This window comes from Lepisma saccharinum, chromosome 3, assembly GCF_977018435.1.
Source record: "Lepisma saccharinum chromosome 3, izLepSacc3.1, whole genome shotgun sequence".
In the NCBI taxonomy this organism is placed as follows: domain Eukaryota; kingdom Metazoa; phylum Arthropoda; class Insecta; order Zygentoma; family Lepismatidae; genus Lepisma; species Lepisma saccharinum.
In genome coordinates, this window is record NC_139231.1 from 139,020,816 (window position 1) to 139,048,043 (window position 27,228).

General features: G+C 37.1%; 1 protein-coding gene across 4 annotated transcripts in view; it reads left to right on the plus strand.

The window, feature by feature from the left end:
• LOC145985454 (uncharacterized) overlaps positions 1–27,228 on the plus strand; it is an 87,306-nt gene that overhangs the window by 51,931 nt on the left and 8,147 nt on the right. For 2 of the 4 annotated variants that reach the window (XM_083119518.1, XM_083119519.1), the window contains exons 1-9: positions 4,773–4,971; positions 7,449–7,511; positions 13,624–13,781; positions 18,228–18,536; positions 20,062–20,936; positions 21,492–21,611; positions 23,245–23,363; positions 25,721–25,851; positions 26,195–26,328. In XM_083119518.1, coding sequence (XP_082975644.1) covers positions 4,929–4,971; positions 7,449–7,511; positions 13,624–13,781; positions 18,228–18,536; positions 20,062–20,936; positions 21,492–21,611; positions 23,245–23,363; positions 25,721–25,851; positions 26,195–26,328 — 1,952 coding nt within the window. In that variant the 5' untranslated portion in view covers positions 4,773–4,928. Of the gene's footprint in view, positions 1–4,772; positions 4,972–7,448; positions 7,512–13,623; positions 13,782–18,227; positions 18,537–20,061; positions 20,937–21,491; positions 21,612–23,244; positions 23,364–25,720; positions 25,852–26,194; positions 26,329–27,228 lie in introns of those variants that run through there. The other 2 variants (XM_083119520.1, XM_083119521.1) reach the window with 2 other exon arrangements.

The window sequence follows — 27,228 nt, forward strand, 5'->3', positions numbered from 1 at the left end:
ACAGCTTGCGTAAGCTTAAAAATATGAATGAATTTGAAATGATAATTTGAATTGGTAAAGATTAGTAACTAGTATAACTGACGACTCATTGAAGGATGATTCCTTCTTAATTTCTTGTAACGTTGTGCCAAATGTTTATTTTTATTCTCTAGTACGTTATCCATGCACTGTCAAACGAAAACTGCATTTTATTTTTAATGCAAACACATTACAAATTTTTAAATGAAACTGATATATCTAGTTTTTGTGTTTAACAGTATTTTAGAGGTGTTTCTTCTAGTTTTAAATCAGTTTTAACTTAGAGTTTGTTAATGCTATAAGGGAAGTTTCGCAATTTTAACACAGAATTGTGGCAAGAACTTTCTTTCGTATAGTTTGGTTTTTAGGGTACTAATCATAGAAGAACTGAAAAAGTTGTCTGTCCATGTTTATCATTCTTTCTTGTTATTTCGTGTTTTTACGTAGCATTTATAGCTATTGGGTAAACCGCGATAATGAGAATGAATGACAAACAGAAAATAATGAGTGATGGCACAAACAAAATACCTATGCTTTAACCAGTGCTCGATCCTGGGACCTCTGACGTAGCGTGTCATTCTGACCATTCTGCACGGTGCCCGTCAAGGCCAACTTTCGACATACAATGAACTGGCTTACCGAAAAATGGTTTAACTTAACATAAATTATTTCGATGAATCTAAATAGTCTGCCACTTTTGAAATCAATCAGTTTTAAAGGACTTGTCGATATCTCGGAAAGTAACAAATGTGAAAAATAATTTGTTCAAAATATGTATCGCGACTTAAGTTATTTCAATCGGTCCGATATTTTCACTATGGTTGTAAAATAGTTGTCAACAATCCACAGTTTACAAAGGAAAATAACTCTTACGGAGACCTTCAATGTGAGAAAGTTTTTGTTTTTGCAAAGTTTATTTAAAGTCCACTTTATGCTGATAGGCTATTGAGACTCGACCTGCAGTCTCACACTTAACAATATTGTGGCAGCAAATTTAGACTTTTAAGGCCGATATTTATAGAATATAGGCGCCGACTTTAGCGAGGAAGTCACTTTTAGGGATGGCCAGATCCGGATCCTGGCGGATCCGAAATCCGGATCCGGTTGGCTCCGGATCCTAAAATTTTTCGGATCCCCGTTTTGCCATCCCACATGCGCTTCTTTGGAAAGTAAGAATGTGTTTATAAGATATTGTTACCTGCTAATATACATACATACATACATACATACATACATACATATATATATATATATATATATATATATATATATATATACATACATACACACATATATACAGTGTGTGTGTGCGCGTGCGCGATTTGTAATTAATTAATACACATACAAGGGAGGTCTAAGTCTCCCCCTCCGATTTCCATGAAACTTGGCAGGTGTATAGAGGGGCCCAAAGGAAGAAATACGTGTTTTTGTGTTTCAGCTAAAAAACTGTTTTAGGGGGCAACCCCCCTCAAATGTCAAGATGAGGAGAAATTGAAGTGGGGATCTGACCCCGAAAATACGTAAATATTGCATAGGAAGAAACAGGGGGCACAGGGCCTCTCTATTCACCTGTCAAATTTCATGGAAATCGGAGGGGGACACAGGGGTCAGATGATCCCCACGTCAATTTGTCCTCATCTTGACATTTGAGGCGGGTGTTGCCCCCTAAAACAGTTTTTAGCCGAAACCAAAAAACACGTATTTCTTCCTTTGGGCCCCTCTATACACCTGTGAAGTTTCAAGAAAATCGGAGGGGGACACAAGTGTCAAATGCCCACTTAAGTTTGTCCTCATTTTGACATTTGAGGGGGTTTGCCCCTAAAACAGTTTTTTAGCCGAAACAAAAAAACAACACATATTTCTTCCTTTGGGTCCCTTTATACACCTGCCAAGTTTCATGGAAATCGGAGGAGGACACAGGGGTCAGATCCCCACTTCAATTTGACCTCATCTTGACATTTGAGGGGAGGTTGCCCCCTAGAACAGATTTTTAGCCGAAACAGAAAAAAAAAAAAGCATTTCTTCCTTTGGGCTCCACTATACACCTGCCAAGTTTCATGGAAATCGGAGGGGGGCACGGAGGTCAAATGCCTACTTAAATTTGTCCTCATCTTGACATTTGAGGGGGGTTTGCCCCCTAAAACCGTTTTTTAGCTGAAACAAAAATAATACGTATTTCTTCCTTTGGGCCCCACTATACACCTGCCAAGTTTCATGGTAATCGGAGGGGGACACTTAGATAACCTCCCTTGTTAGTCTTACACTTTGTAATTATATAACACTGCATATATTATAATGTTTTAATTTGTAAAACTGTAACTGTAGAAAAATTGTATAATTTTTGTATAACATTTCTATCTTGTTATATGTGTTATAGGTTTCATCCTTGAATAGAATGTCTCACATTTATGTGTGTTTCCATTTCCAATACATTCGAATGAATACATATTCGTTTCAATGGCATTTACAAAATCACCTCTGACATTTTATATTAAACAAGTAAGATTATTTTTGTGCACGTGTGTGTTAGCCGATGAGTAGCAAAGTATTTTAGGAACAACACTTGAAAAAAAATCTTGTAGGACTAACTAATGAAAAATTTCTTTGTAATCGAAGATCATAATACCTTTTAAGGTGTGGTAATATTATAATGGGATTGAGATACGAACCTCTCGGATCCGGATTTTCGGATCCGGAACTTTCAGATCCGGATCCGGATTTTTCGGATCCGGATCCGTTTGGCCATCCCTAGTCACTTTCTGCTCCCCAAAATTCGTCAAGAAGTATGAAAAAATAGTTCTCAATCTACCCGCCCCCAATATTGTGAGGTTGACACCTCTGATACAGAAACTAGATACGGTGAACGACTGATCTAGTATTGCATTAAAGCACAAAAAGTAAAGGGGGCATTCCAGCATTACGTGTGTGACATTTTACACACGAAGTTTTAACTTCTAGACATGAAATTCGATTAAAGTATCCATAACGAACTGATTTTATAGATTCTCGGAGTACTTTGTGGTATCTGCTAATAAATGAACAAAAAAATTGAGTATGATGGCATAGGCTAAATGCATGAAAAGCATTAACAAGTGTGTTACGTGTGTGACACTTTAAAAATGTAGCAAAATTTGACTTTGTCTGTGAAGCATAGAGGCTACAGATGCTAGTAACTTTTATTAGTGTAATGTGAAAATTGTATGCATTCACAAACATCTAAATCTTAAAGAATTATAAACAATAATAATTTCCACATTAATTCATTTTGTTATTAACATGGAGACTGAAGTAGGATCACTTTTCGTGGAATGTTCCAAAGTGTTTCAAAATAGCGGGAAAAAATGTATGTACCCCCCCTCCCCCCACACACAAATAGTTGACAGCTGAATTTGTCCCAAGATGCTAGCACGAAAGATTGGTATACATGGATTCTATCATATTAGAAGCTAGGGCAATAAGCGCATACCACTGAATGTATGCGGGTCGATTTTGAATTTGAATTAAAAAAAATTGGGTGCGTCAGCACTGAGGCTATTTTGAACCCGTCACACTATACTGGGTCAAGCCCCTTATCATAACAGAAATAAAAGCGTGTCTGAAAACTAAAATTTCCTTACCTTGGTTAAGAGCTGAGGCTAAAAAGGGCGCTCAGCACAAATAAGGACCAAACACAGGACGACACAGAATTATACTGGCCATGGTGCCAGTCGCCGGAGCCTCGTTAGTCTGCAGTACAGGGTGTACTACGTGGAAGTGAGGTTGACTATTGGCTGCACTACGTGGAAGGAGCACCCCTTACACTACGTATGCCGGTGAAGGAGGGCATCTTCAGTAAATATGCATGGATTGCCCGGACTGAAGACTGTCTCTGTGTGCATATGCACGCAAAATTATATCAATCCACTTCACCGGGGCAATGCATTTTTCTTTTTATCGCACCATTTCCACATTTAACAATCGTAATTAAATTTACTACTTGTCATCAACCAAGCTTCCAGAAACTTGGCAAGACGTTGGTGTAGTACAAGATAGCTTGGAGCAAGTCTAGAATAATGTCAAGATGTTCGCTATGCAAAGCAGGAAAGTCGAAAACAGCTTTTCGTGTGGATCATTGCAGAGATCTCGCACGCCACGAAGAAAATAAGTCTATTTCTTGTTCCTTAGGAAGAAACGCAGATACAACGTGACTTGATTTGTCAAGTGCTCCCTTCGCGATGGGAAGGAGTTTTTATCCCTATTTCGCCGTGAGTTTCGTTTCTCTCAGACGTGATGTCTGAGTTTATTCCGGTCAGATAAAACAAATCACGGTCGGTGATTCCAGGCTCAACCGTCAGAACATCTTCACACTTTCGGATCCTAGCTACCTTCCGGCCTGCCAGAGAATGCATTCGTATCTTCAGTCGCGTAGTACGATTTTTGTTGAGACGCTCCTCATGTAAAACATGAGGAGGTAGTCTACCTTCGTGATACTGCATGCTGACACAGAGGTTGGCAAGTGCGTTGAATTCTTGAAAATGAAGCGAATGAAAGTAGCGATGATCAATTTGCCTAATAATATTAAAATATAAAGTTCTAGGTAGGTTCAGTACTATCTTTATTATATTTGAAATTTCTGAAAACAGTATTGTGCGATCGCCACCATGACATTATTCTTTCCTTCAAATTTACACGTTTCCAATCTAGTCATTAGATGTCTGTGTTTGGTCACGTGATAAATCTGATGTTCATTTGCATTTTTTTAAAAACGTTATGAGCAAGTTATAGGAAAAAAATTGTTTCCATAGTATCATGTATCCTTTTCAGTGACATCGACATGATATAGATCATTTCGTTTTGATATAATTTCTAAATCATAGTTAACAATTCATTACTTTTTACAAAATTGTGCTGAGGTTTAAAGTTTCTTCGGAATGCCTGCCAAGTCAAAAGTAAAACGTTCTAATGAGACATCAGGTAAGACATTTTCTATTAATAAATGCATTCATATTCTTTTGTCTATCATGCTTAGTCTTACTTATCGAATTCCTGTTATTGTTATGAATGTTGTTTATTTGAGTGCATAAATTTTACTTTTAACACTATTGATCTTACACCGTAAGGGATATTGATAGTCATCGTCCAGTATGTTATGGTTACTTCTATATAATTTTTCAATCTCCCCGTTAAGCTAATGTTGTTTTTAAATGTTTTCAGAACTTGCAAACATGTATTTAGAAGCCACAGGGTTTAGAACGTATTCCGAAACGTTATGTTTTTAATTTTTCACGAACTCACTTCTTTTCTCTGTGTTATGGATTTGTAAGTTAAAACACTTGCACGCAACCTTAAGAAATGTGTCAATGGAAAACTAATGATTAGTATTATTACAGAGCCATTGAACTTAACAATTTAACTACCATTAGTTCACGCTGATTATTTTTAGGAAGTGAATAATTAGCGTATATTATTTGAAAATCTCCCACAAAGTAACATTCATGCTGTAAAAATATCGCACGCGGGGGGGAAGACTTGAGACCTATCGCAAACATTATCATAAGATAGCAATAGTTGAAAGGAAAAGTGTTCACAATTATCCGAACAGTAGTTATATACTTTGAAAGCATTTTTCCCAGTAAAGGATCCTTTGCAGAAGGAAGACATGAGTTATAACCCTCTAAGCCTCCTAAATGAGGTACTGAAAAGTGCAAGTGAAAAACAGTTCTTTGTAATAAAAATGTAAAAAAACAAGTCAGTAAAATATAGAAGAAACTCGTATAACGTTAGATGCATATAATTACACGAATATTTGAAAGTACTGATAAGGGGCCACCTAACTTATTGATAATGTAATAATGCTTCCAGTAGCGTACGCAGGATTTCATCAAGGGGGGTGTTATTTCTAAAACTTTTTTCCAAATTCACATTATCATTGTTTTATTATACTTTAATTAAATAATAATAATCACAATTAATTAATAATACTTATAATTAATTACTTAGCTGAATTAATACTAATAATACTACAAATACCACTACTACTACTATTAAGTAGTAGAGATCTACATAAATATAGTATTTAGTCATTCGATTTTTATCAAATCCTGGGAGCATTGTTTTGCTTCTTTGTTACGAAATAATTGTCTAGTGAGACATTTCAAGGTGAAGAAGATCCATAAATACAAGAAAATATATTAAAATAAATTGAAATAATCAAAGTATGGAAATCATCCAAGGAGCTGCGGTGATCTGGTCGATAGAGAGTCTGACAAGTGACAATCACGCGGGAGATTCGGATTGGATTCCCGCAATTGGTTGGAATTTTCCCGGCTTTTTCACCGCATAAATGTCCCCGATAATTCACATCTGGATTATCTCGCTCTTCTTACCAACAAAACATTTTACAATAGTTAAGCTTATTGTCGTTTTAATAATTGTCTAGTCAACAAGGTGAGACATTTTAAAGAGACATTCAAACGAGCTGTAGTAAACAATATAATGGGAAGGCGAATTGGTGACTGTATTCTTGTCCGCCTAGCCTTTGTCTATACATTAGCCTCTTCCAACGTACCAAGAACTTTATTTATTTAATTCTCATTGTTCGCACACACAAAAAAAATACATGTTCGTTGAACACTGGCGTACGTAGAGGGTTGGCCGATGGTGTTCCAGCCCCTACCGAAATTTTGATAAAATCAGAATTTTCAAACAAAAATCCGTTAAGAACTTTAAAAAATCAAAATATGTAAATGCGAAACCTCTTTTAAAGTGAATCCCAATTACCATTTTTGTCTTTGAATACAATTTTAATAGACTGAAAAGCTCCAAAAATACGAAATATTTTATTATGCATCCTGCCCTCCAAATCGAAGCCATTTGCTATCCACATTTACTATTCCAGCCCCTCCCGAAAAAAAAAATCCTGCGTACGCCAGTGTGTTGAACATTGTTGCAACTGAGATACAAAACAACTGTTTTCTCTTTTAAATCATAGTTACCCTAACCTAACCTCATAAACTCGTGGTTATTTTCAAGGCATCACTGAAAGACGCGTGTGTTTGGAATGCTGTGCTTTTCTCCATGCTGCATGGAAATAATAATTCAAATTATTATTATATTATTATTATTAGTAGTAGTAGTAGTACTAGTAGTAGTAATAGTAATATTATTGTCCCAGATATTTGACTGTGAAAAATTGGCCATTTAATTTTTTCCACAGCATTTTTCATAATATTTCACAAGCTCAAGGGGGGGGTTTAAACCCCGTAACCCCCCCCTTGCGTACGCCACTGAATGCTTCGTTCAATAGAAGCAGCACTTGTAAATTTAAGCACAAATTAACTCCAATGGTTGTACTTTTTACGATTCTCTTCTATTCTTTTTTCGACGTTTCTTGTCATTTACAATAGTGAAATTCATAGGCTGACATCATGCATTCGTTTCTTTCATTTCAGTATGTCTCACAGGTAAAAGCAGTACACACAGAAGCCAGAACAGTATGAAAATTGACTCCGCAGGTATGTAGCCTAATAATGACGTAAATTACTATTTTGACCATGAATTCAAAGACACGTAATGCAGAACGTAGCTATGGTTATTAATTTGTGCTCTTGTATTGTACAGAAATAAATTATCACGACTAACATATTTTTATTTTGTCATTTTCGTAAGAAGATACTGCTGAATTCACATATTTTATTTCTTCATTAATACTTATGAAAGAGTATGTACACTGACTATTGCAAATTTAATCAAAGCAAAGCAAAAAACTAAGAATATTCTGGTCGCACCTATAGCTATTCACATAAATCTTCCAAATGATTGAACTTTTTTTCTACTAATTCATTCGAAATCCTGTGTCTCTTTTGTATTTGTTCTCAGCTTCTACTTGAATATAATTCAGTTTGTATGCTTTCCAGGTATGCTCAAAGGAACTTTTTCATTTGAGATGAATAATTAATCTACTCTCAACTTGATATCGAACTTGTAATAATGAGCGCTTATGTTAATTATATATCCGGTATCTGGTTTCGAATCTCGGCCTGGGAAATGGGTGTTCTTTGCGAGTGTCCCTTCCTCAATTTCCTCACTAATCCTCAATGTTGCGATTAGCCCAAAGTGGCAGAAAAGCGAAGTAAGATAAACCAAATCAATTAATCAGTCAATAAAAAAAAATATCGGTCAGTCATTGAAATTTTTACGAAACAATAAACAATATTTTGTCCAATAATAAGAGTATTAAAAATGCAGAAAAAATGCCGTGGGCCATATAAATGACATTCAGGTGAGTTCTGTTGTTTTATTTTCAATTCCTTTTTTTTTACTTTTAGAGTATGCAATACAAAGTAAAGACAAGCGATGACATACTTTGAGACCCGACATGACTCAACATATAAATATAGCAAGCTTTCAATATTTTTGACAGAATTGTCGCAATATGTTTATAAAATATTTTAACTTCTTAACAAAGGACTGCCGATTCCACAGAAAAAAGAATTGTGGACACGTGAATTGAACTTGACAATAGGTAATGAAATTAAACTAGCTTGGTGAGTGGCAAAGCGTGACATTTTTACGTAGTCATCGCAAGATTTGCCAAACGTCAGGGTCGATCTTTCAACGGAGGGGAAAGGGGTTGGGGAGATACAATATATCTCTGCAATAAACGCCAAGGTCATTGCCAAATCAATGTAAAAGCTCATACCACAGACCTTACGACCACAAAAGACACATGATTCTATCCCAAACGACGAGAATTATTAAATATGATGGAAACTGAAATGAAAACACAATTGTCACAATTGTCGCGTTTAAAGGTAAGAACATTTATGGTCCGCCGTCAATTGTTGTTTTGATAATGAAAAGCAGATTTCATATCGTTATGTGTGCTTTTCCTCTTGACAAGTGGAAATAGCAGACATTCGCAGTGGTGCCCAGCATTTTCGAAGGGGGAAGAGGTTGTGTGTACTTTTTAGTAGTCATTCCTGAATTCCTCATTTTGCCATCTTTACCTGCCTTTGACGTTGTTTTTTTTTTGTAAGATTATTGACCCTAAGCAGGGATTATGGCCCTCACAAACCCCTCCTTGAGTACGCCACTGGACATGATTGATTGATTTGGTGTTTTAAGTTCCTTTATGCACAGTAAGGCTAATTTGGACTGGACCTACAGTTTAAAGTGGGATCCGAACCCCTATGAGCCTCCACCGGGTAGCCACTGGACACTCGGAAGGATCTTGATGACTCCAGAGAAGTCTGTAAGCATGGGGATGGAGGCTTAAAAAAGACCCTGTTATAGCCCAGACCTTCAAGAGTGGGGTAAGGGAAAGTAGAGGTTGTTGGACCTTGTCGTAGGGTCTGTCCTATATTCCTTGGGGTCTACCTGTTCGGAAGCGTTCGGCTGTCCTCGGCCCGGCAAAGACAAGGGGATTCGCACCACTTCTGCGATGAGCTGAGGTTTCTAACACCATTGCCTTCAGTAGGAAACTTGGCGGGAGGGTTCGGCGCGAGGGGTAGTACTGGGACCTCATTTCAATGTGCTAAAATTAGCGAATCTCTTGCGTATTTCCAGCTGTTTCAAGCTGTCGCTTGATTTATTTCGCACAAATATGCGAGTATGCGGACTTACTTTTTACTTCCCTAAAATATTTAAAATGCAATATTTTTTTACTTTCCTTGGTCATCGCCGCATCTCCCGATGACCGGACGCCTCGCCTCTGCATTTGGTGGAGAAATCAGACATTTAAGTGAAACTTGTGACCGAGAAGCAATGTTAAGTGTAGTTTTTACGATTTTAGTACATCGTGAACGGACGTGTCTTAATTTTTACGCTCACTACTAGTTAAAGTGTATTTCGAATTGGCAGATCTTGTTAGCTAGGTTCTTTTCACAATGTAGCACATCAATAATCCACGGTCTTCGTAGAAAATGGTGTGGGTTGGCATTTTTACACTGGCCTAGGCGTAAGCAAGTGCGAACTGCTGGGGCTACAGGTCCTCCCGAAATTTTGAGAAAATCAAAATTTTTCAAATGAAAGCCGTAAGGAAATCGGGGTAAAACCGAACCCCCACCATAGAATGACCCCCGTTTAGCATTTGCCTTTGAACAACTTTTGCAACAAAGCTTAAAAATGGCAATTACGAAATATTTTACAACACAGCTATGTTATATCCACCTTTACAATTCCAACCCCTTCGTACGCTAGTGGGCCTATACTAGGGATGACGACGCTTTATATCTGGCTCCGTTAACCTACGAAAACGATATGAAATGTCTGCTTGATTCTGGTTGGAGAATGTATTTTAAGTGCAGTAAGTATACTATGTGCACTAACTATATAAATCTAGTGGTTTGCCACGTGCCTTCGAGCGTTAAATGGAAATCTTGATATGGTATTTAACTGAATTGTAATGTTATTTAAAAACAGACTCCATGTCGCAAACAGTCTTTTGAGGACCGAGACCTCCCAAGCTGCTTTTCGTGCTTGACGAGTCTCATTTCCGGTGTTCGAGACGGACGTCCGCAAACTATTGCTTTCAAGTAGCGCGCCAATTGTCCTCACGATGCTGGGACAACTCCGAAATTTAGTGGCCACAGGGATCGAACGCATCAAACGCAAGAGCGGAGTCATTCAGCAAAACAGAAGTTTTTTTTGTCGGCAGCACACTTAAGTTATTGTGTCGCAATGATATGAAATGTATTGTGGCTTTCTCCCCACTATTAGTTCTTCATCGACGCCGTAGCAATCGTTAGCCTCCGTGCAGGGTGGTTAGTGTAGCTCGCTACGAAGTCAGAGCAGTAGGTTCGAATCCTAGCGAGTCATGAACAGGCAGGAAACATTTTCGGGGGGGGGGGGTCACTCGTAATTGTTCCCATGTGCGTCGCAAGAAATTTGAATAGAAATAATAACAATAATTAAAATTTCATAATAAACTATTTTTTCCAAATGTATTATTATTATTATTATTATTATTGCTGTCCTTATATCCTTGAGGAGATTCTTCTACTTTATCCATCAGAAGTGTGAATATGCAGCACAACTGTTTTTATCATTATTTTTTTGTATGTTTCATGTCCCTGGGGGGTAAAGGCGGTCAGGGGCGTGATGCTGATCACATCACCCCCACTCACGACCGGATCAAGAAAGTGTGGGGCGTTACCCCCACACCCCCTATACGCCTTCATGGCGTGGTGCTAAGCACAGGGGAGCACTTTACCTTTTTTTATGCAGTGTGTACTGAAATGCACAGTTATGTTTTGTTATAAAATTTTTAGATACCTTCAGGAAAAAGCTTTAAAAGTAAGATAAATTTTAGTCATATAGTTTCTGTAGTTTGACCATTCACAAAGCTTAATTTTTGAAATTTTGAAAACTGTGGAACCAGTTATTCTTTATATTAAATGGTAAAACAATCTGGTGTCTGTATTGTAACCTCAATTTTTCGATCTAACGCGGTTTTTCTTTGGTTATTCTGTTCGAATACTAACTAACTGGACTTTATTTCCGTTATTAACAAACAATAAAACTAACAAACGTTCTCCTATTTTGTAACTTGCAATAAACGATGTCCATTCAGGGGGAGGGGGAGGGGTTTCTATGGACCAGTTCGATCCCACTTTCCGACGCTCATATTGTTCCTATGCTTACCAAACAGCATTATATAAAACCACTATGCACTATACAAGTATGTGTTTTATGGGACCGCATATAGGTTAAATGTATGCACTATATCGACCGCTGGGCGAAGGATAGTGAATGTACTGCGCTAGGAAGCTGGATATCCTAGGTTTGAACTCTTATCAAGGGGGACTTAAACCCATATCGAACATGGAATTAAAAAGTTGGAACGGGAATTTTGGTAAAAAAAAAATAAAAGGATAATGTATTGTATAAAAAAGTATAAACTTAAAACGTAACGTTTCCACCCTCTGACAGGGTGTTCTTCAGACAAAGGTTCACAATAAATTTAGAGAGATCTTTGTCTGAAGAAGACCCTGTTAGAGGGTGGAAACGTTACTTTTTTAGTGTATATTTTGTATACAATAAATTTGCTTTGGTCAGCATTTGAACATGGGCGTAACTTGGGACCTAACTTTGAGGGGTCAGAATCAAATTGGGCCTAATATTGAGGGGTCAGAATTAAACTGAACCTAATTTTGAAGGAGCATAATCAAACGGCCTAATTTTGAGGGGGTAGAATCAAACTGGGCCTAATTTTGAGGGAGCAGAATTATACTGGGCCTACTTTTATGGGGCAAAATCAAACTGTGCCTAATTTTAAGGGGGCGGAATTAAACTGGGCCTAATTTTGAGGGAGCAGAACCAAACTGCCTAATTTTGAGGGGGCAGAATTAAACAGCCTAATGTTGAAGGGGCAGAATTAAACTGAACCTAATTTTGAGGGGGTAGAATCAAACCTGGAGCTAAACTTTAGGGGAAGAGACTCGAAAAGTTTTCCATGCCATAAAAACAGCATCCAGGATTTTTTTGCTATATAATTGACGTTTGCGAAATACAAATATTACTCTTTATTTATTACTTTGATCCTCAGGTCCCCTAACTTGTAAATTTTAATAAACCTGAAAATTTGGGGGAGAAGTGCCCTCCCTTGTCCCCGCTAAGTTACACCTATGCATTTTATTAACATGGAAACAAGGTTTAACAGTGTTACAATTGGGAATTTTCGAACAATCACAAGGAAATTTTCAGTCAGATCCAGGAACAGCACTGGAAAGAGGACAGCAGAAGTGAAAATGAAGGGGTTGCAGGTGAGCTGCAAGAGTTAAATCCATTTCCCTCAAATTTCAGAATTCAAAATGTTTGAAAATTCTAGCTCGATCATTTCAGCATTATCTCCCTGTTGTATTTTTGTAAAACTGAGAATAATTTTTTGAAAATGTGTTAAAATTTTGGTTTCTAGACTTCCATTAATCCAACATGCCAGAAGTTTCGGGGGAGAGTTTGAACCCTAAAAAAAAAACCTCTAAATACGGCCTTCTGAACAGTTTATTGTATTTTGTATTTATGCCACGCATTCATCGGTCATCCTCAATGCCAATTAACCCGTAAGAGCGCGAATATGAGTAAAAATTATCCAAGAAAAATTGGAATATACTTTTGGTCATTTCCAATGAGTGGCTGAGGCAACCCTTCTCAGTATCTTTCCAGTATCACTATTGGAACCTTGAATCAGCTTCGATAGTTCGTTAGTTCGCAGGGCCGTAGAAACACTGCCTGGGAAATTTCACCCACGAGCGCCCATATGTTTCAGTTTGGTATTTTAACATGTTCTTCTCGTTCTTATCTATTGCGTAATAGTTCAATCAATAAAAGTACTGTTATTTATATGATTTAAATTAAAAACAAATAAAATTTGGATGTGAGAAGTAATTTTCCTTGTGGGTAATATTTATTCAGTGCTCTCTTGTGCTGGGGAAGAGCTCTGGTCCTCCTGGATTAAACTAGAGAGTACAAAAGCACTGCAATAAGTGAAATGCAGTGTGCACCAGTGGCGTAGCGACTGCCCTCGAAAACCCCGCAAGGATGCACCTTAAATTTTGTATATTCCCAGAAATTCGCTGCAAATAATTAATCATTAATACTCGATAAGACAAAACAATTGTTTTCCAGATCGTCCTGTGTCTACTGCAAAATCCAGTTCTACAGATGAAACCATTTCTGTGGTTTCTATACAAGAAGACAGACCATGTCGATCTCCAAGCGTGGCATCTTCCAAGCGTACCACAAGCAGGAGCCTAAGTGTTTCCAGTCAGAGGCAATATTCTGCAGTAAGTTAACTTATAATGATCACACATGACGTTCCTTATTTCATGTTCTACTTTGAAAACAGCATGTAATGGAAACAGTGAAAGTTATGTACATAAGAAACAGCTAAATCAAATTCTTTCAAATGCGTTCTTCTCTTGTCTCCTCCGAGAAAGTTGCATCTATTTTCAGACAACATTCAAGTCAAACTCGATAGAAATAGAAGTTCTGATCAAAGGTTGTTATCCACCATAGCTTAATTGGTAAGAGCGCTGGTTACAATCCGAAAGGACGTGAGTTCAAATCTCCTCCGAGAAAGTTGGATCTTTTTTCAGGCAACGAGACGATGAAACTTGATTGAAATATAAGTTCCAAAGAACATCAAGTGAATGCCGTCGTTATGTCAATCGGTAAGGGTGTTGCTTCCAATTTCAGAGGTCCTGGTTTCAAATCCCGGAGGTGAACGTTGGTTTTGAATTTCCTGTTCTTCTTTACCATCCACTTTGCCAAATTGCTCACTTCCTCTCAACCTCTCTACTTTCCATGGGCGATGCAAGCCCATACCGCCCTACGGGGCAGCTTCGCGGCTTGCAGAAGTCCACAACCACCTCCACACACATCTCCGATCAGGCACGTATCCAGGAATTCCTTTCGGGGGGGGCTCAACACCATTTTTTTAAGGGGTATAGTAAGAACCTCACAATTGTATGTTTAAGACCAGTGGTGGCAATTGGGTTCCAAAACGGGGGGGGGGGGTGCGGAGGGCGTTGCAAGGAAAGTTTACTTTCTCTTGGTTGCCAAGGCTTAACATTAAGAGGCCATAATGTTGAGGCAGAAAAATATAAAATGGGGAGCAACTATCCCTTAAATCGTTGCCACTGTAAGGCTATCATTTTAATCAGAACGTGAAATCGGAACATTTTTTACCACTCGACTCCTCTGTTTCCATGCATTAATAATGTGTGCCGGAACCATCTCAGTATGTGTGTTTGTCCATTTCTTCTCATCAGGCATAAAAACATCTATGGTATCTTTGAGTGTTTTTACGAAGCTGTTACACATGCACGGGATGGACAATCCACTCGACAACGCGAGATTCAAATTGTGGTTTGCGAACTGGACGCAGACAGCTCTCGAATATTACTCTCTGATTCGAGCCTGAACACCACTAACGTGTCTTGTCCTCCCATTTTTTCAGCTCTTATAAAAGCCGAAACCCACCAAATTGTTCAGCTTCAGGCCTTAGCACTCACAAGTGTTCAAAAATGCCTGTCACAGCTTCCGCTGTCTTGTTATATATTGGCACGAAACAAAGGAAGTCTTCTCGAATACAGGTGGATCACGAAACAATTAATGCACAGTGAAATACCCTTCCGTTCCCAACACGTCACCGAGTATGATGAAATGCTTACTCATTTATCTCCAGTGACGTGCCCAAGGGAGGGCTGGTGAGGTAATAACCCCATTTGACCCAGTATTCTTTTTTTTTAAAAAAAAAAAAAAAAAAAAAAGAGGAACGTCAAAGACAGGGAAAAATGGCAAAATCAGGACTGACCACCAAAAATAGTATGCGTAACCCCTCTCCCTTCCGAAAATCCTGGGCACGCCTCTATTTATCTCGGACAATTTTTTTAAAATGAACTCATTAGAAGTTTTTATCATCGTATTGGAGATGCGATCTTCCTGCAGGTTTGAATATGATCCTTTAGGGTGCTGTCGTCTGCCTGCCTTCACACCTAACCTTAACAAGGCCCTTATTTTCCATCCTTGTGACTTGGATTTTCAAGCCTTAGGAAGGTTTCAGACCGAAGGGACACGCGATACATGTTGATTGGAATGGGCCAATCAACAGCAACGTTTCACACCGTAGCGACACAAAAGGCCACACAAATCAAATCTTCACAGGCGACACGGTGTGAAATCTCTCTTATTAGGCCACTGTCATTGTCACCTCGAAGTAGTAGCTCTTGTTGACTACAGAAAAAATTATCCTCAACCGGTGATAATGCTCCTCAGTTTTCTTCTCTTTCCTATATTTTCTGTGCTTGTTCACTATACAGGCAACACCTTACGATTTGATATACACAGGACATGTACTATGTAGACATTTTAACGAAAAATGGGTTGAAGTAAAGGATGACTAGGTGGCTCAGTTGGTAGAACCCTGATTTGGATCCTGGTAGAGCCTGCAATTTTCGCCTAAAATGTCTACATATGCAACATCTTCCTGTTTTCTCTTCTCGACATTCATAAAATTTTCGGCTGTCTCTTTATGATAGTTAAGTGTTTGAATGTGTTTCGAACCCAGTAAGCTTAAACAAAAGTATTTTTTTATATCATGAAATTCTCAGACTGCATATACAAAATTTAGTTTTGGCAAAACTAAATCATCACTCAAAACTTTGATTTTCAGTTGATCTATGCAGTTTATTTCTGTTTTAATATCCGGTACTGATGAAATATTCACTTGAGAGAAGAGAGAGAGAGAGAGAGAGAGGCATTGATCTCTTCGGCCCTCGAACCGAACTAGCACCACACTGAGGCTCGGAAGTTCTGCTGTCGTCAATGTCTTCATTTTCGAATCACTATATCTTATAAAGCAATCAGAGGACGCTGACTGATCTGATCACCAATCGACTGTATGAATTGTCACACTTACCTCTGAAATCTCATTAACCGATTCTTTGTAAAGATCAATCGAAAAATTGAATCCGCGTATTTATATCCTCATTATATTGTAGAACGTTCCGCAGATAAAACGATTCGTTAATATTGCCAGTAGTTGACTCCTTCTCTCATTCAAGAACGTACCCTCTCCCGCCTTCCAGAGATTAGAAATTACAACGAATTGCCCTACGTGTGGCGCTACCTTTGTTGTGCAGCTTCCAAATGCTGACAAGTCTCTACATAGTCCTCAAGTGCGCCGAGACAACACCGAAAGTGCAAGAAAAGTGTACGTGCAATATTATCAACAACAGGGTTATAGAACATTCTCCGTCTTGCCTCGATACTTGTCTATCTCCTTAAATCATCGTCACATTATTCAAAAAGCCAAAAACCTAATTTTATCTAGTGTAAAATAAAAATAAATCCTGGGGGGGGGGGGCTCGAGCCACCTCAACCCCAGCTTGGATACGTGCTATTAACAATAACAGGGTTATAGAACATTCTCCATCTTGTCTCGATAATTATTTCCCCCAAATTATCATGACATTATTCAAGAAGCCAAAATCCTAATTTTATCTAGTGTAAACAGAAAAAAATCCTGAAGGGGGGCTCAAGCCTCCTGATTCCCACCTTGGATACGTGCTATTGACAATAATAGGGTTATAGAACACTCTCCGTCTTGTCTCGATAATTATTTCTCTCAGATTTATAAATTTATTATCTTCACATTATTCAAGACACCAAAAATCTAATTTTATCTAGTGTATATTTAAAAATGTCCTGAGGGGGGGGGGGCTCGAGCCACCTCATCCCCACCTTGGCTACGTGCTATTAATAATAACAGGGGTATAAAACATGCTCCATCTTGCCTCGATAATTATCTCTCTCCTTACATTATTTTCACATTATTTAAGAGGTCAAAAACCTAATTTTATCTAAAGTAAACTGAAACATTTCCTGGGGAAAGGGTCTAGCCCCCTGTGCCCCATCTTGGATACGTGCTTTTATCAATAACAGGGTTACGGAACATTCTCCGTCTTGCCTCGATAATTATTTCTTTCCTTAAATTATTGTCACATTATTTTATTTCACACCACAAGAAACAAAAAACCTCATTTTATCTAGTGTAAACCTAAAACTTTCGGGGGGGCTCGAGCCCCCTAAGCCCCCCCTCTGGATACGTGCCTGTCTCCGATCACCTAATCAAAGATGGTCACTCAAGGGAAGGGTCTGAGGCTTGGGGAATTGGGAGCAACACCCTTACCGAGCAAGGCAACAGGGGTATTTTTTTTAAAAAAGAAAAAAGGTGGTGTTAGTTCAGACATTTGCTTGTAGATGGCACCACTTGTACTTCACTAAAAATCACATCTCTGAAAAGTTATTGCTAAGGGAGGATTCGATCTTTCGACCTCATGATTGAGGAGCAGCTGCCTTAACCACTATACCCAATTGCCACTTGCTTTGGGAAAGACTTTTCCTGCTGTATCATCTTAAATAGAATCTGTAAACTGAACTAATACAACTTTTGGATGAACACAAATATGTACATAAACTATGACATAGAAAGGCAGCTAAAGAAATGCTTATTTTCATTCTAAAATGTCCTTACTCTGTCATTCAGATTTAACAAAAAAGTGTACCTATTTTCCTCTATGAATTTTAACTTTCAACGTAACTGACATTTTTAATGTTTTTGTTCAGATTAATTCCTATAATTTCTAAATATCATTTTAGGTTTTGGTCAAAATGCACAACTGAGGGTTTTCTTTACATGACACTTCTTTTTTAATAATTCTTTATAGAAGAATGGAGCTACACAGAAAGTCTCAGCAGATGTACAACCAACCAAATATAATGTAATGGTAATGCAAGACAGGGCTCAGGTTAAATTCAAGAAATCACGAGAAGCTAGAGCAGCAAGCACTGGAAGGATTTCAGCTACTTCCTCTACTTCCATAGGAAGCAGCCGGACATCCTCTTTGCCTCCAGTTACGAAACACAATGCAAGGTCTTCATACATAATTGACACCAGAGCAAGATCCATTGAGAGTCAGTTCCATTTTAAGATGAAAAAATTGGAACAAGTCAAGAAAGAGCTGGTTGATAAGCAGGTAACATGTTCACTATATTTCTTCATAATTAAAGCTGTTGTAAAGATAATTTTGTAGGAACTTTGTTGCTAGTTATACATATGTAAATAAATGTGCATACATGAAGATGGCTCATTCAAAGAGATTGAGCAAGCATTTGTTGATGATTGTGGTGTCATTCGCAGGTTAGCATTTTTTTTAAAAATTGCATGCAGACACTTGTCAAACTTTCCAGCACATTACTGTATAATACTAACTAATTTGAAATTCCAAGGGCATTTTAGGACTTTGTCTTATTATGAACACCAGCAAGCAGAAGAAATATGAGACTTACCTTTCAACCCATTTTGTTTTCCATGTTACAATGCAAACTTTGATCTTTGCACTTTTCATCTCGGGTAGTCTGGTTCGAGTTTCTTCATCTTCAAAGCAAGAACACCAGACCGAGAATAGCACCACAAAATGTGCAATGATAACTTTGCGACATCATGCCATAAAAAATCACAATTAAATACCACTTTAGATACTAGTCTCTAGATGTGCAAACACAGTTCATATTCTCACGTAACATTCAAGATGTACCTAGGTACAATGTACAGCATTACGTCAAAGTTGTTTTCAAAAGGAATATCTCTTAACATATAGGTTCTTCAAACTAACACCTGACTGACTTCAAAATCATCTATATAAATAACTAAGAATTATTTATTTCTGTAAATACATACATTCTTTTAACTTTATTATTAATTACATAAATTTAATAATGACTAACTAATATGGCAACCTTTCATTGTTCCAGTTCTCTACCTTACAGGCTTTTTATTTAGCCTGTATTAACAAGTTAGTAAGTTTAGGTCTACATACTATTAGGCAATATTTTTAGAACCCCTTAAACTGCTAAATAAAGTGTAATCTTGCATGGTGTGTTATCAGGTATATTTGGAGTATAACCTATTTTCCAAGTGGCAAGAGTTGAGATCTGTCAGTGAACGTTTGTTATTTTGTTGGCCAGTAGAGGTTGTATTGGTCCTTCAACCAATCAAGGAAGGTTATATTGCCCATGGAGACAATATGCTTTTGATTTGCTGCATTGTCAATAGCAATAGGAGATGAGTAACTCTGGTCCTCTCTCGACTCAACTGAAAATGTTGGGACTGCCCAAAGCATGGTTTATGACCGAATGTAAGCACCAAGGCAACCCGTCCTTCATTTGGAACTGCAAAGGCTACCTCCATTCTTTTATCGCATGGACTGTAGCTTACTGTAAAAAAAATCATCATACCTAATATCATGTTCCTAAAAGAATATTTCCTTAGATTAGCACTACTGAGGAAAACAATGTCATATGTAACTAAGGGGTATACAAGCAGTTAAAATTGGATCTAGTCAATGTAAATGTTTATAATTTTAGTGCTTGCCATGACATTCATTAGTCTTTTTTTTATCCAGTATCGAAAAATTCTTAGTTTAGAAACAGTTAATTTGATGCCTTATCATTCATGTGGATTGTTCATCCGTGCTAAATATGTTCAATTACTTATTTCAGAAAATCTCTGTTGAACTGATCACAGATGCAAATGATTTGAGGGCTAAATACCACTCCCTGACCGGCAGAAAACTTGGTACTGCAGAAGACGAATCGAGGCTGGAGGCGCTGAAGCACGGATCTGTCGCACTGATAAGAAAAGATGCTGCCGAGGAGAAAGAACCGGATCCACAATTGTGTGAAGCCTTCTCCGCTTTAGAACTTGATCTAGTTAGCATAACAGAAAATATGATGGAAATGTTTAAATGCACCATGTCAAACAGAAGTGTTTTGTGGGATTATTTGAAACAATTGTGTTCAAACAAAAAATGTCCAGATATGCACGTTCTGAACACGTACAGCAAAGATGGAGAAGCTCTCACTAAAAAAGTTGAGACCATGAAGAGTTCGTGCTCCGAAGACATTAGAAAACTGCAGAAAAACGTTCGAACGTTGATGGAAGGTTGGGACAAGTTCAGCAAAGTCAAAGAAACGTTTGACAATGAAAATGGCGATGTTGTTCAAGTCAGGAAAGATTTGGAGAATAAAATAAGCCTCTTGGAATACGAGAACAACGACATGAGTTTGAAACTGAAAAAATATGTTGACGACCTGGAAGCGGAAAAGGAGAAGGCAAATGGCTGGAAAGAGAAAAAGTTACAGTCTGAAGCTCAGTTGCGAACCGCTCGCCAAAAGATAAAGGATTTGGAAGGAAAACTTACGCATGAAGATACAAAATTGTCTTCCATGACAAGTCAAGTGAAGCTACTAGAAACGCAAGTCAAACAAAAAGATCAAGGCCTTGACAAAAAAGTGGTGGAGTTACAGAAAGCTTTAAAGACAAGTACGGAAGCATCGCACAAATTAGAACGGCAACGAGAAGGATTAGAATACAGGTATCATCATTTTGTATTTTCTCTCGGCTTTTTCCAGCCAGTGTTAAAATGGGTATAATGATAATCAGTAGCAAAAACACAAGCAAACAAAATCTAGAAGTAAACAACCCATACACGTAAACTACAATTAAAAAACTAAGTATTATTAAGTATGACTAGCCTATTTTTATGTAATATTTTCATGTAAAACTGTTTTATTTAAGGTAACCATGCTGTTCACAGCAGTATAAACATTTAAATAAATAAAATAAGTGTTCAAGAGCTATGAGGACAGTTGAAAACAAAACAGAAAAACTTTTAAATTTTCATATTAAAAATGTCTATGCCACTTCTTTTATTCTTACCAAGTTGAGTTCCAATAACTTGAAATAGCTTAGTTTTGTCAAAAAATATAACTTTTTACTACCAATTACAATTATTATTGTTGTTGAACATGATATGTACAAGAATAAGTTCAGTGGTGAGGAAAAAAGCGACAAGTACTTTTTTTTCATTTTTAAAATTTTTGACTAGTTTTTATGCATGTCAAGAATTAATTTGTTTTTCTTTATATAGGGTCACTGAATTGAAACAAGAAAAATCTATAAATGAAGCAGCAGCCAAAAACAAAATCGAGCAACTAAATCTTGAGATGGAAGATATTTCTGAAAGGCTCAAAGAGGAACACGTAGCAAGGTAATTTTCGTACAATTTTACTCGATAAATCTTTCAACCATCAGAAATGTCACAAAATACGAACTATTTCTTGGAACCAAAAAATAATAAGAAATACAAATGTTACAATATATTGTTGAAGAAATTATTAGGTAAAACATTACAGATTTTTAACATGAGGTACAAGCAACTTCACTATTTGAAAATGTAAATGTATTTATTGTGATTGCATTTTCTATATTTCTGCTGACAGTCTGCTCTAATCATAGTTCTAACTTTTTGGCACATCCTTGAATTCACATTAGATGCATGTCAAGGGCGTATCTACAGGGTGGGCAAAAAGTCCCTTTACATGTTAATAGCATAGTAGAGTTAGACATGTAGATAAACATTGTTATGAATACAAAACAGTATATTTTTTAAAATTCCAACATTTATTTTGAATAAACAATGTCTGGTTAACATTAACATTTATTGTGAATAACATATTAACATTGTTACAAGGGTTAAAGGTTCATTGATCAATAACGTCAGTGTGCACTCCTCCATGTTCGATGCAAAGGTTGATGCGTCGCCATTTTCTTGTGTGCATCTGGTGCAGCATATCAGGGGTGATCCTTTCAAATGCCATACAAACTCCATCTTTCAGTTGATCGTCGTTCACGTATCGTCGTTTATGAACGTCTTCTTTCATTATGCCCCATAGTGCATTGTCCGGTGTGGTGAGGTCTGGGCTTCGTGGAGGCCATGGCAACGGTGCTGGAAGGTCTCGTGATCCACGTCCAATCCAGCGGTTTGGAAACAGTTCATTTAGCCGTTTGCGGACACTCACAGCAAAATGTGGTGGAGCGCCGTCTTGTTGAAGTGTAACGATGTCAGCTATTCCTCTTGCCGTTAATTCTGTAAGCAACCACGTGTTAATCATGTGAAGATAGCTGTGCTGGTTCACAGGACCATCAATGAAATATGGTCCAAGCATATGGTCTGCCGTTATTCCTGCCAAAATCATAACATGTGGCGGATTGCACTTGATTTCCTCATAAAAGTCTAACTGTACTATGCTATTAACATGTAAAGGGACTTTTCGCCCACCCTGTAGGTGGACCTTCCCTCCCCACAATTCCTTTCTTCTTTTTGAAAATACTATGGTAGATTCAGCATACTTTTCGATGAGACACTTGATGTGGCAGGTATAGAAAATTCTCTGTGTGCACGTTTTGTGGATTCTGAAAATAACATCCACTAAAAGTTTTTTTTAGTTTCGCACTGGGTAGTGATATATCAGCTGAAAATCTGCCTTCAGTGAGAAATTATTTTGGTACAGAATGTGAAGTTTGTGTTTTTATTCCACCATCAGTTAACAATTACTCCATTTACATTCAACCTTGTCAAATGTTCTTGGATTTCATTTCCAGTCTTTTGGGTTACACTTTAAGCTTATTTGTGTGAAATTGACTAATTGAAAATAAACACACACATAATCTGTTAAAACATGGCAAATGTTACTTTACAAAGAACATTTATCCTACTACTTTACAACGAAATTTCACATGCAAATAAACACTGCAGTATTTTCTCTAGATATTGTATTAAACACCTAGTAACTATTACAAATATATGCAACATGTTAATGAAAAAACATTACTTTTTATAGGCAGAAAGTTGAGAAGGAGCTCAACACAGTGAATAAAAAATATGAGAGTTTGAAAATGAAAACATTGGAAGTGGCTGCCATGGTTGAAAGAACAACGGAGCTGTACATATCTGGTCAAGGTACAAGTTAATTTTTATAATGGAACTCTCTAGTTGCATGCTAATTGTAGTAATAGGTGTTTCTGAAAATTCAGAAAAAAATATTTTAATATGAAAGCAATCATAAATAAATGCTAGTATTCAGTGGCGTATTCTGAAAATTTGACCTGGTTTACTGCAACAATTCTTATTTATTATTTACCCTATTTAATGCAATAGAGATAAAACACCAATGGAAGCATGCAAGTAAAAGAAAAGCAGAAGTCTGGCAATTTAAAATTTTCCAGCGGTTTCCATACTTATCATAAAATTTCCCCTTTTACTTAATATTGGACATTGTTTCCCCTTCAAGTAGCAACACTGCTTCTGCCAAGCATGGCACAGAAAGCAGCCAATGTTGCTTTCAGTGGTGGAACAGACACACAGGCCACATTTTTAAATAGGCACTCGCTCACTTCTTCTTTGGCTCCCTCGCCTTCCCTATGCACAATCAGGGAGGAAACCCGGTCGTCAGAAGGGTGCAGTGAAGAGTGATCAATGGCGTACAAAAACCAGTTTTCTAAGTTCTTTAAATAATTTACTAAAATTCTGGTTTGTTTTGATAGTTATGTATCATACCCTTAGGTACGAGGGATCTGAATGGGAAGGTAGCTCACTCATGGTAGAGCAACTAGCTGCTCATTGTGAGCTCGATGGTAAGGAGCTAGAGGTACTAAAGTAATAAGATACACTAACCAAAACTAGAAATGGCAAACAGTGAACACTTGGATTTTAAAACCTTCGAACCTGAATCATACATGGTAAGGGTAGGCTAATTACCTGTCTAACGTGAACTCTCATGATGAAGTTGGGATGAAGTTATAGAATGAAGTGTAAGCCTGTACTGAAGGCTTGCTTGGCAGGCTAAGTCAGTAACACTGACTTTGTTCGCAGACCAAAACCGAAGAGCACTGTTCACTATCCCAAGCCAATCCAAAAGTGATCCTTCTGCCTTTCTCCTCTATTCCTCTACCAGTGGAGACTTCCTCCATGCCGATTCGTCAAGTTTTGACTTCCTACATCTTAGCAAAATTACAACCTGTTTACCTGTGAGCAGTTTGCTAAACTCCAGGAAGTCTCTTTACATTTGACTCTGCATTTATGACATGCCTAAGAAGAGCAACTGGCTGGTAGAATAAGTGAACGACCCTTGGTCAGAATGTAGCTTTTAGATGATGTACAGACTTACGCTTCCTTACAGTCATGTAAACATATAATGATACATATTAAAGCTAAATGTTCAAAAATATATGAACAAAGTTGGTTTACTGGTGGCAAACGTGGTAACATGGAGAATACACCACTCCTACTATTAAAACAACAACAACATTTCACTCATTTGGGAAAATGCTACTTATATTCAGAGAGCAACTAGCTGCTCATTGCTTATATTCCCCTCAACAATTAACCCCTCCCTCCCAAAAAAAAAACAAGTCCTATTTATTTTGTATACATAAAGTATCCTGTGCAAACACGTTTATGGAAAATCAATAATGGCATATTTAGGTACTTTTATGCACATATCCTAACTGGGACTTGTTCTACAGTTTTACGTGGAAGCTGTTGCACCTTCTCCTCCCCTTAAACTATCTGAATTGTAAGAGGCATTAAAGCGGATAATTCACACAGATGCCCTCAAATGGAGCAGATGAGGTTAAGCATAATTTGTTGTACTGAAAATCTCTTACCACAACAGCTCAAATTTTATATGTAATTATTTATTTATTTCAGAAATTGAATTATGAATTGAAGACTAAAATTGGTAAATGCTGTAACTGCCACAATAATTCAAACACAGTTTCCCACTTTAAACTGTGAAATGCACCATGCTTTATAATGTGGTGAACGTGAAAATTGGCTGGTAGCCCTGTAAGTAGTTCAAAGGGCGTGTAAAGAGGTCACTAGAGTGAACGTTCTTACGGGCTGATGTGCCGAACAATGCAATTTCCCAACACTTTCACTTTTGGCACTTACAACGTTTACCACTTTTAGTCCTCAATTAGCTATAAAACACAGTATGAATAAAATACACATTAAATTCATGTAACTAGTTCATTTGCATGAAATATACAGAACATTTTCATAGTATTATTTTCTAATAAATATCTCTATTGTGAGAAAATCTGCAAATATAATGTAAACATTGGTATGTTGCAAGTGCCCACAATTGTGCAGTGATTTTGAATTAGTAATTTTGATAATTTAAAACTGTAAATGTAATTCCTCAATGTGCAGTACCAGCAACAATGTTTAAATTCTATAAAAATAATGTATTTTGTAACTCTCATCAGTTTTCAGTATTTTTTTTCGATAACTTACAAATATTCCAATATTTTTAGGTTCGGATCACACCAGCCATGAAGAAGAACTCATGGTTCAGCTGAATGCAACTCGTCTAAGCCTCAGTGCTGCAAAAGAAGTGATAGAGCAACTGAAGCAAGAAAAACTGGTATTAATGAATGCTTGTGAGGTATGGAATGTATGCGCAGATAACAAAAATTAAGGAATATCTTAAAATTTACAATTTTTAAAAGTAGAATCTTTATTAGGGGAGAAACAAAAATTCTGTGGAAACTGATGCCCACAATTGTGTTACTCCTTACTCTGTTCTGAAGTGGCCAGTAAGGATTATAAATAAAAACTGGAACAAAAAATTATTTAATGATATGTGCAATAGCCTTATTCACATTATCAATAAATGCAGGGAGAAAAAGGAATTTAATTAACTTATGTATTAGACAGCTCAAGATGGCTAGAAACATAAAGTTTAGCCTCTGAAGTAAATATATCATAAGCTTTTCATTTCCTTGTAGGAACCAGGAAATGGTGACCGTGCAGTTGCTGCCAGAGAGGAAGTGATGAGAAATGAACTCGCAATAAAAGATGAAGTAATTTCTCAACTAAAGAGGGAACTGAATGGTTTGCTTCCAGAGAATATTTCAGTAAGGTAATATTTAACTGTTTCTTCTTATTTCTAAGTGTAAAGCTCATGTGTAGAACAAATTAAGGATATTAACTGCATTTATGAAAAACAGTAGCAAAATAATAAAATTACGAAGAAAATTTCACAATGCAAATCCAGGAGTTAAGACAATTATGCAATAAACCTTTTTTTAAAAAAACTTATCCGCTTCTCTCTTGTATCTACAATTTACCACTTTTCTTTTTGCATATTTGGACGAGTCAAAAATTAAAAGAGTTTTCTGACCCAATTCTCCCAAAAAACAAATTTCCTCTGAATGTCAGTACTTGTGTCAAAATCTTGTATTAATAGGTCATCCCTATCGCCTACCACAAGAGGACTGTTAATTGGCAACTTGAAAACGTAACTGTTGTTATTTAATTGTTTAGCCTTCTGTTTAGGGCTGAGCCAATACTGATATCAGGATCAGAAGGTATGGGCTGGAATTTATTTATTGATTAATCAATATTATCAACAATACTTAATTGCTGGAGTTTTAAAGCATCAGTATTGGTATTGGTGGTAATGGTTATTGGTTCACAGTGGTGTTGGCTTAGCCCTGTTTTTGTTACTGATTATCTGTTGTAACTGGAATTACATTTTACTCCTTGTATGACTCTTGCAAAGTACATGTAAAAGTGTGTTGAGACCTTGGTTTTAAAAAAAAAATAGTCTCTTCAAAGGAAAAAAATAATAGTTTTAATTAGTACTATGAATGTGGCAACTACATGCACAATCTAAAAGTATTTAATTTCTGGATCTGTTTGAACTTTGTTCCTGGTATTTCTGTCAATACATATTTGATGTGGAAATATCCTGTATTTCCTCTTTAATCTATTAATTTTTTTTGTTCCCTTTTCCCTTGCTTACCTTCTAGTTAAAGTT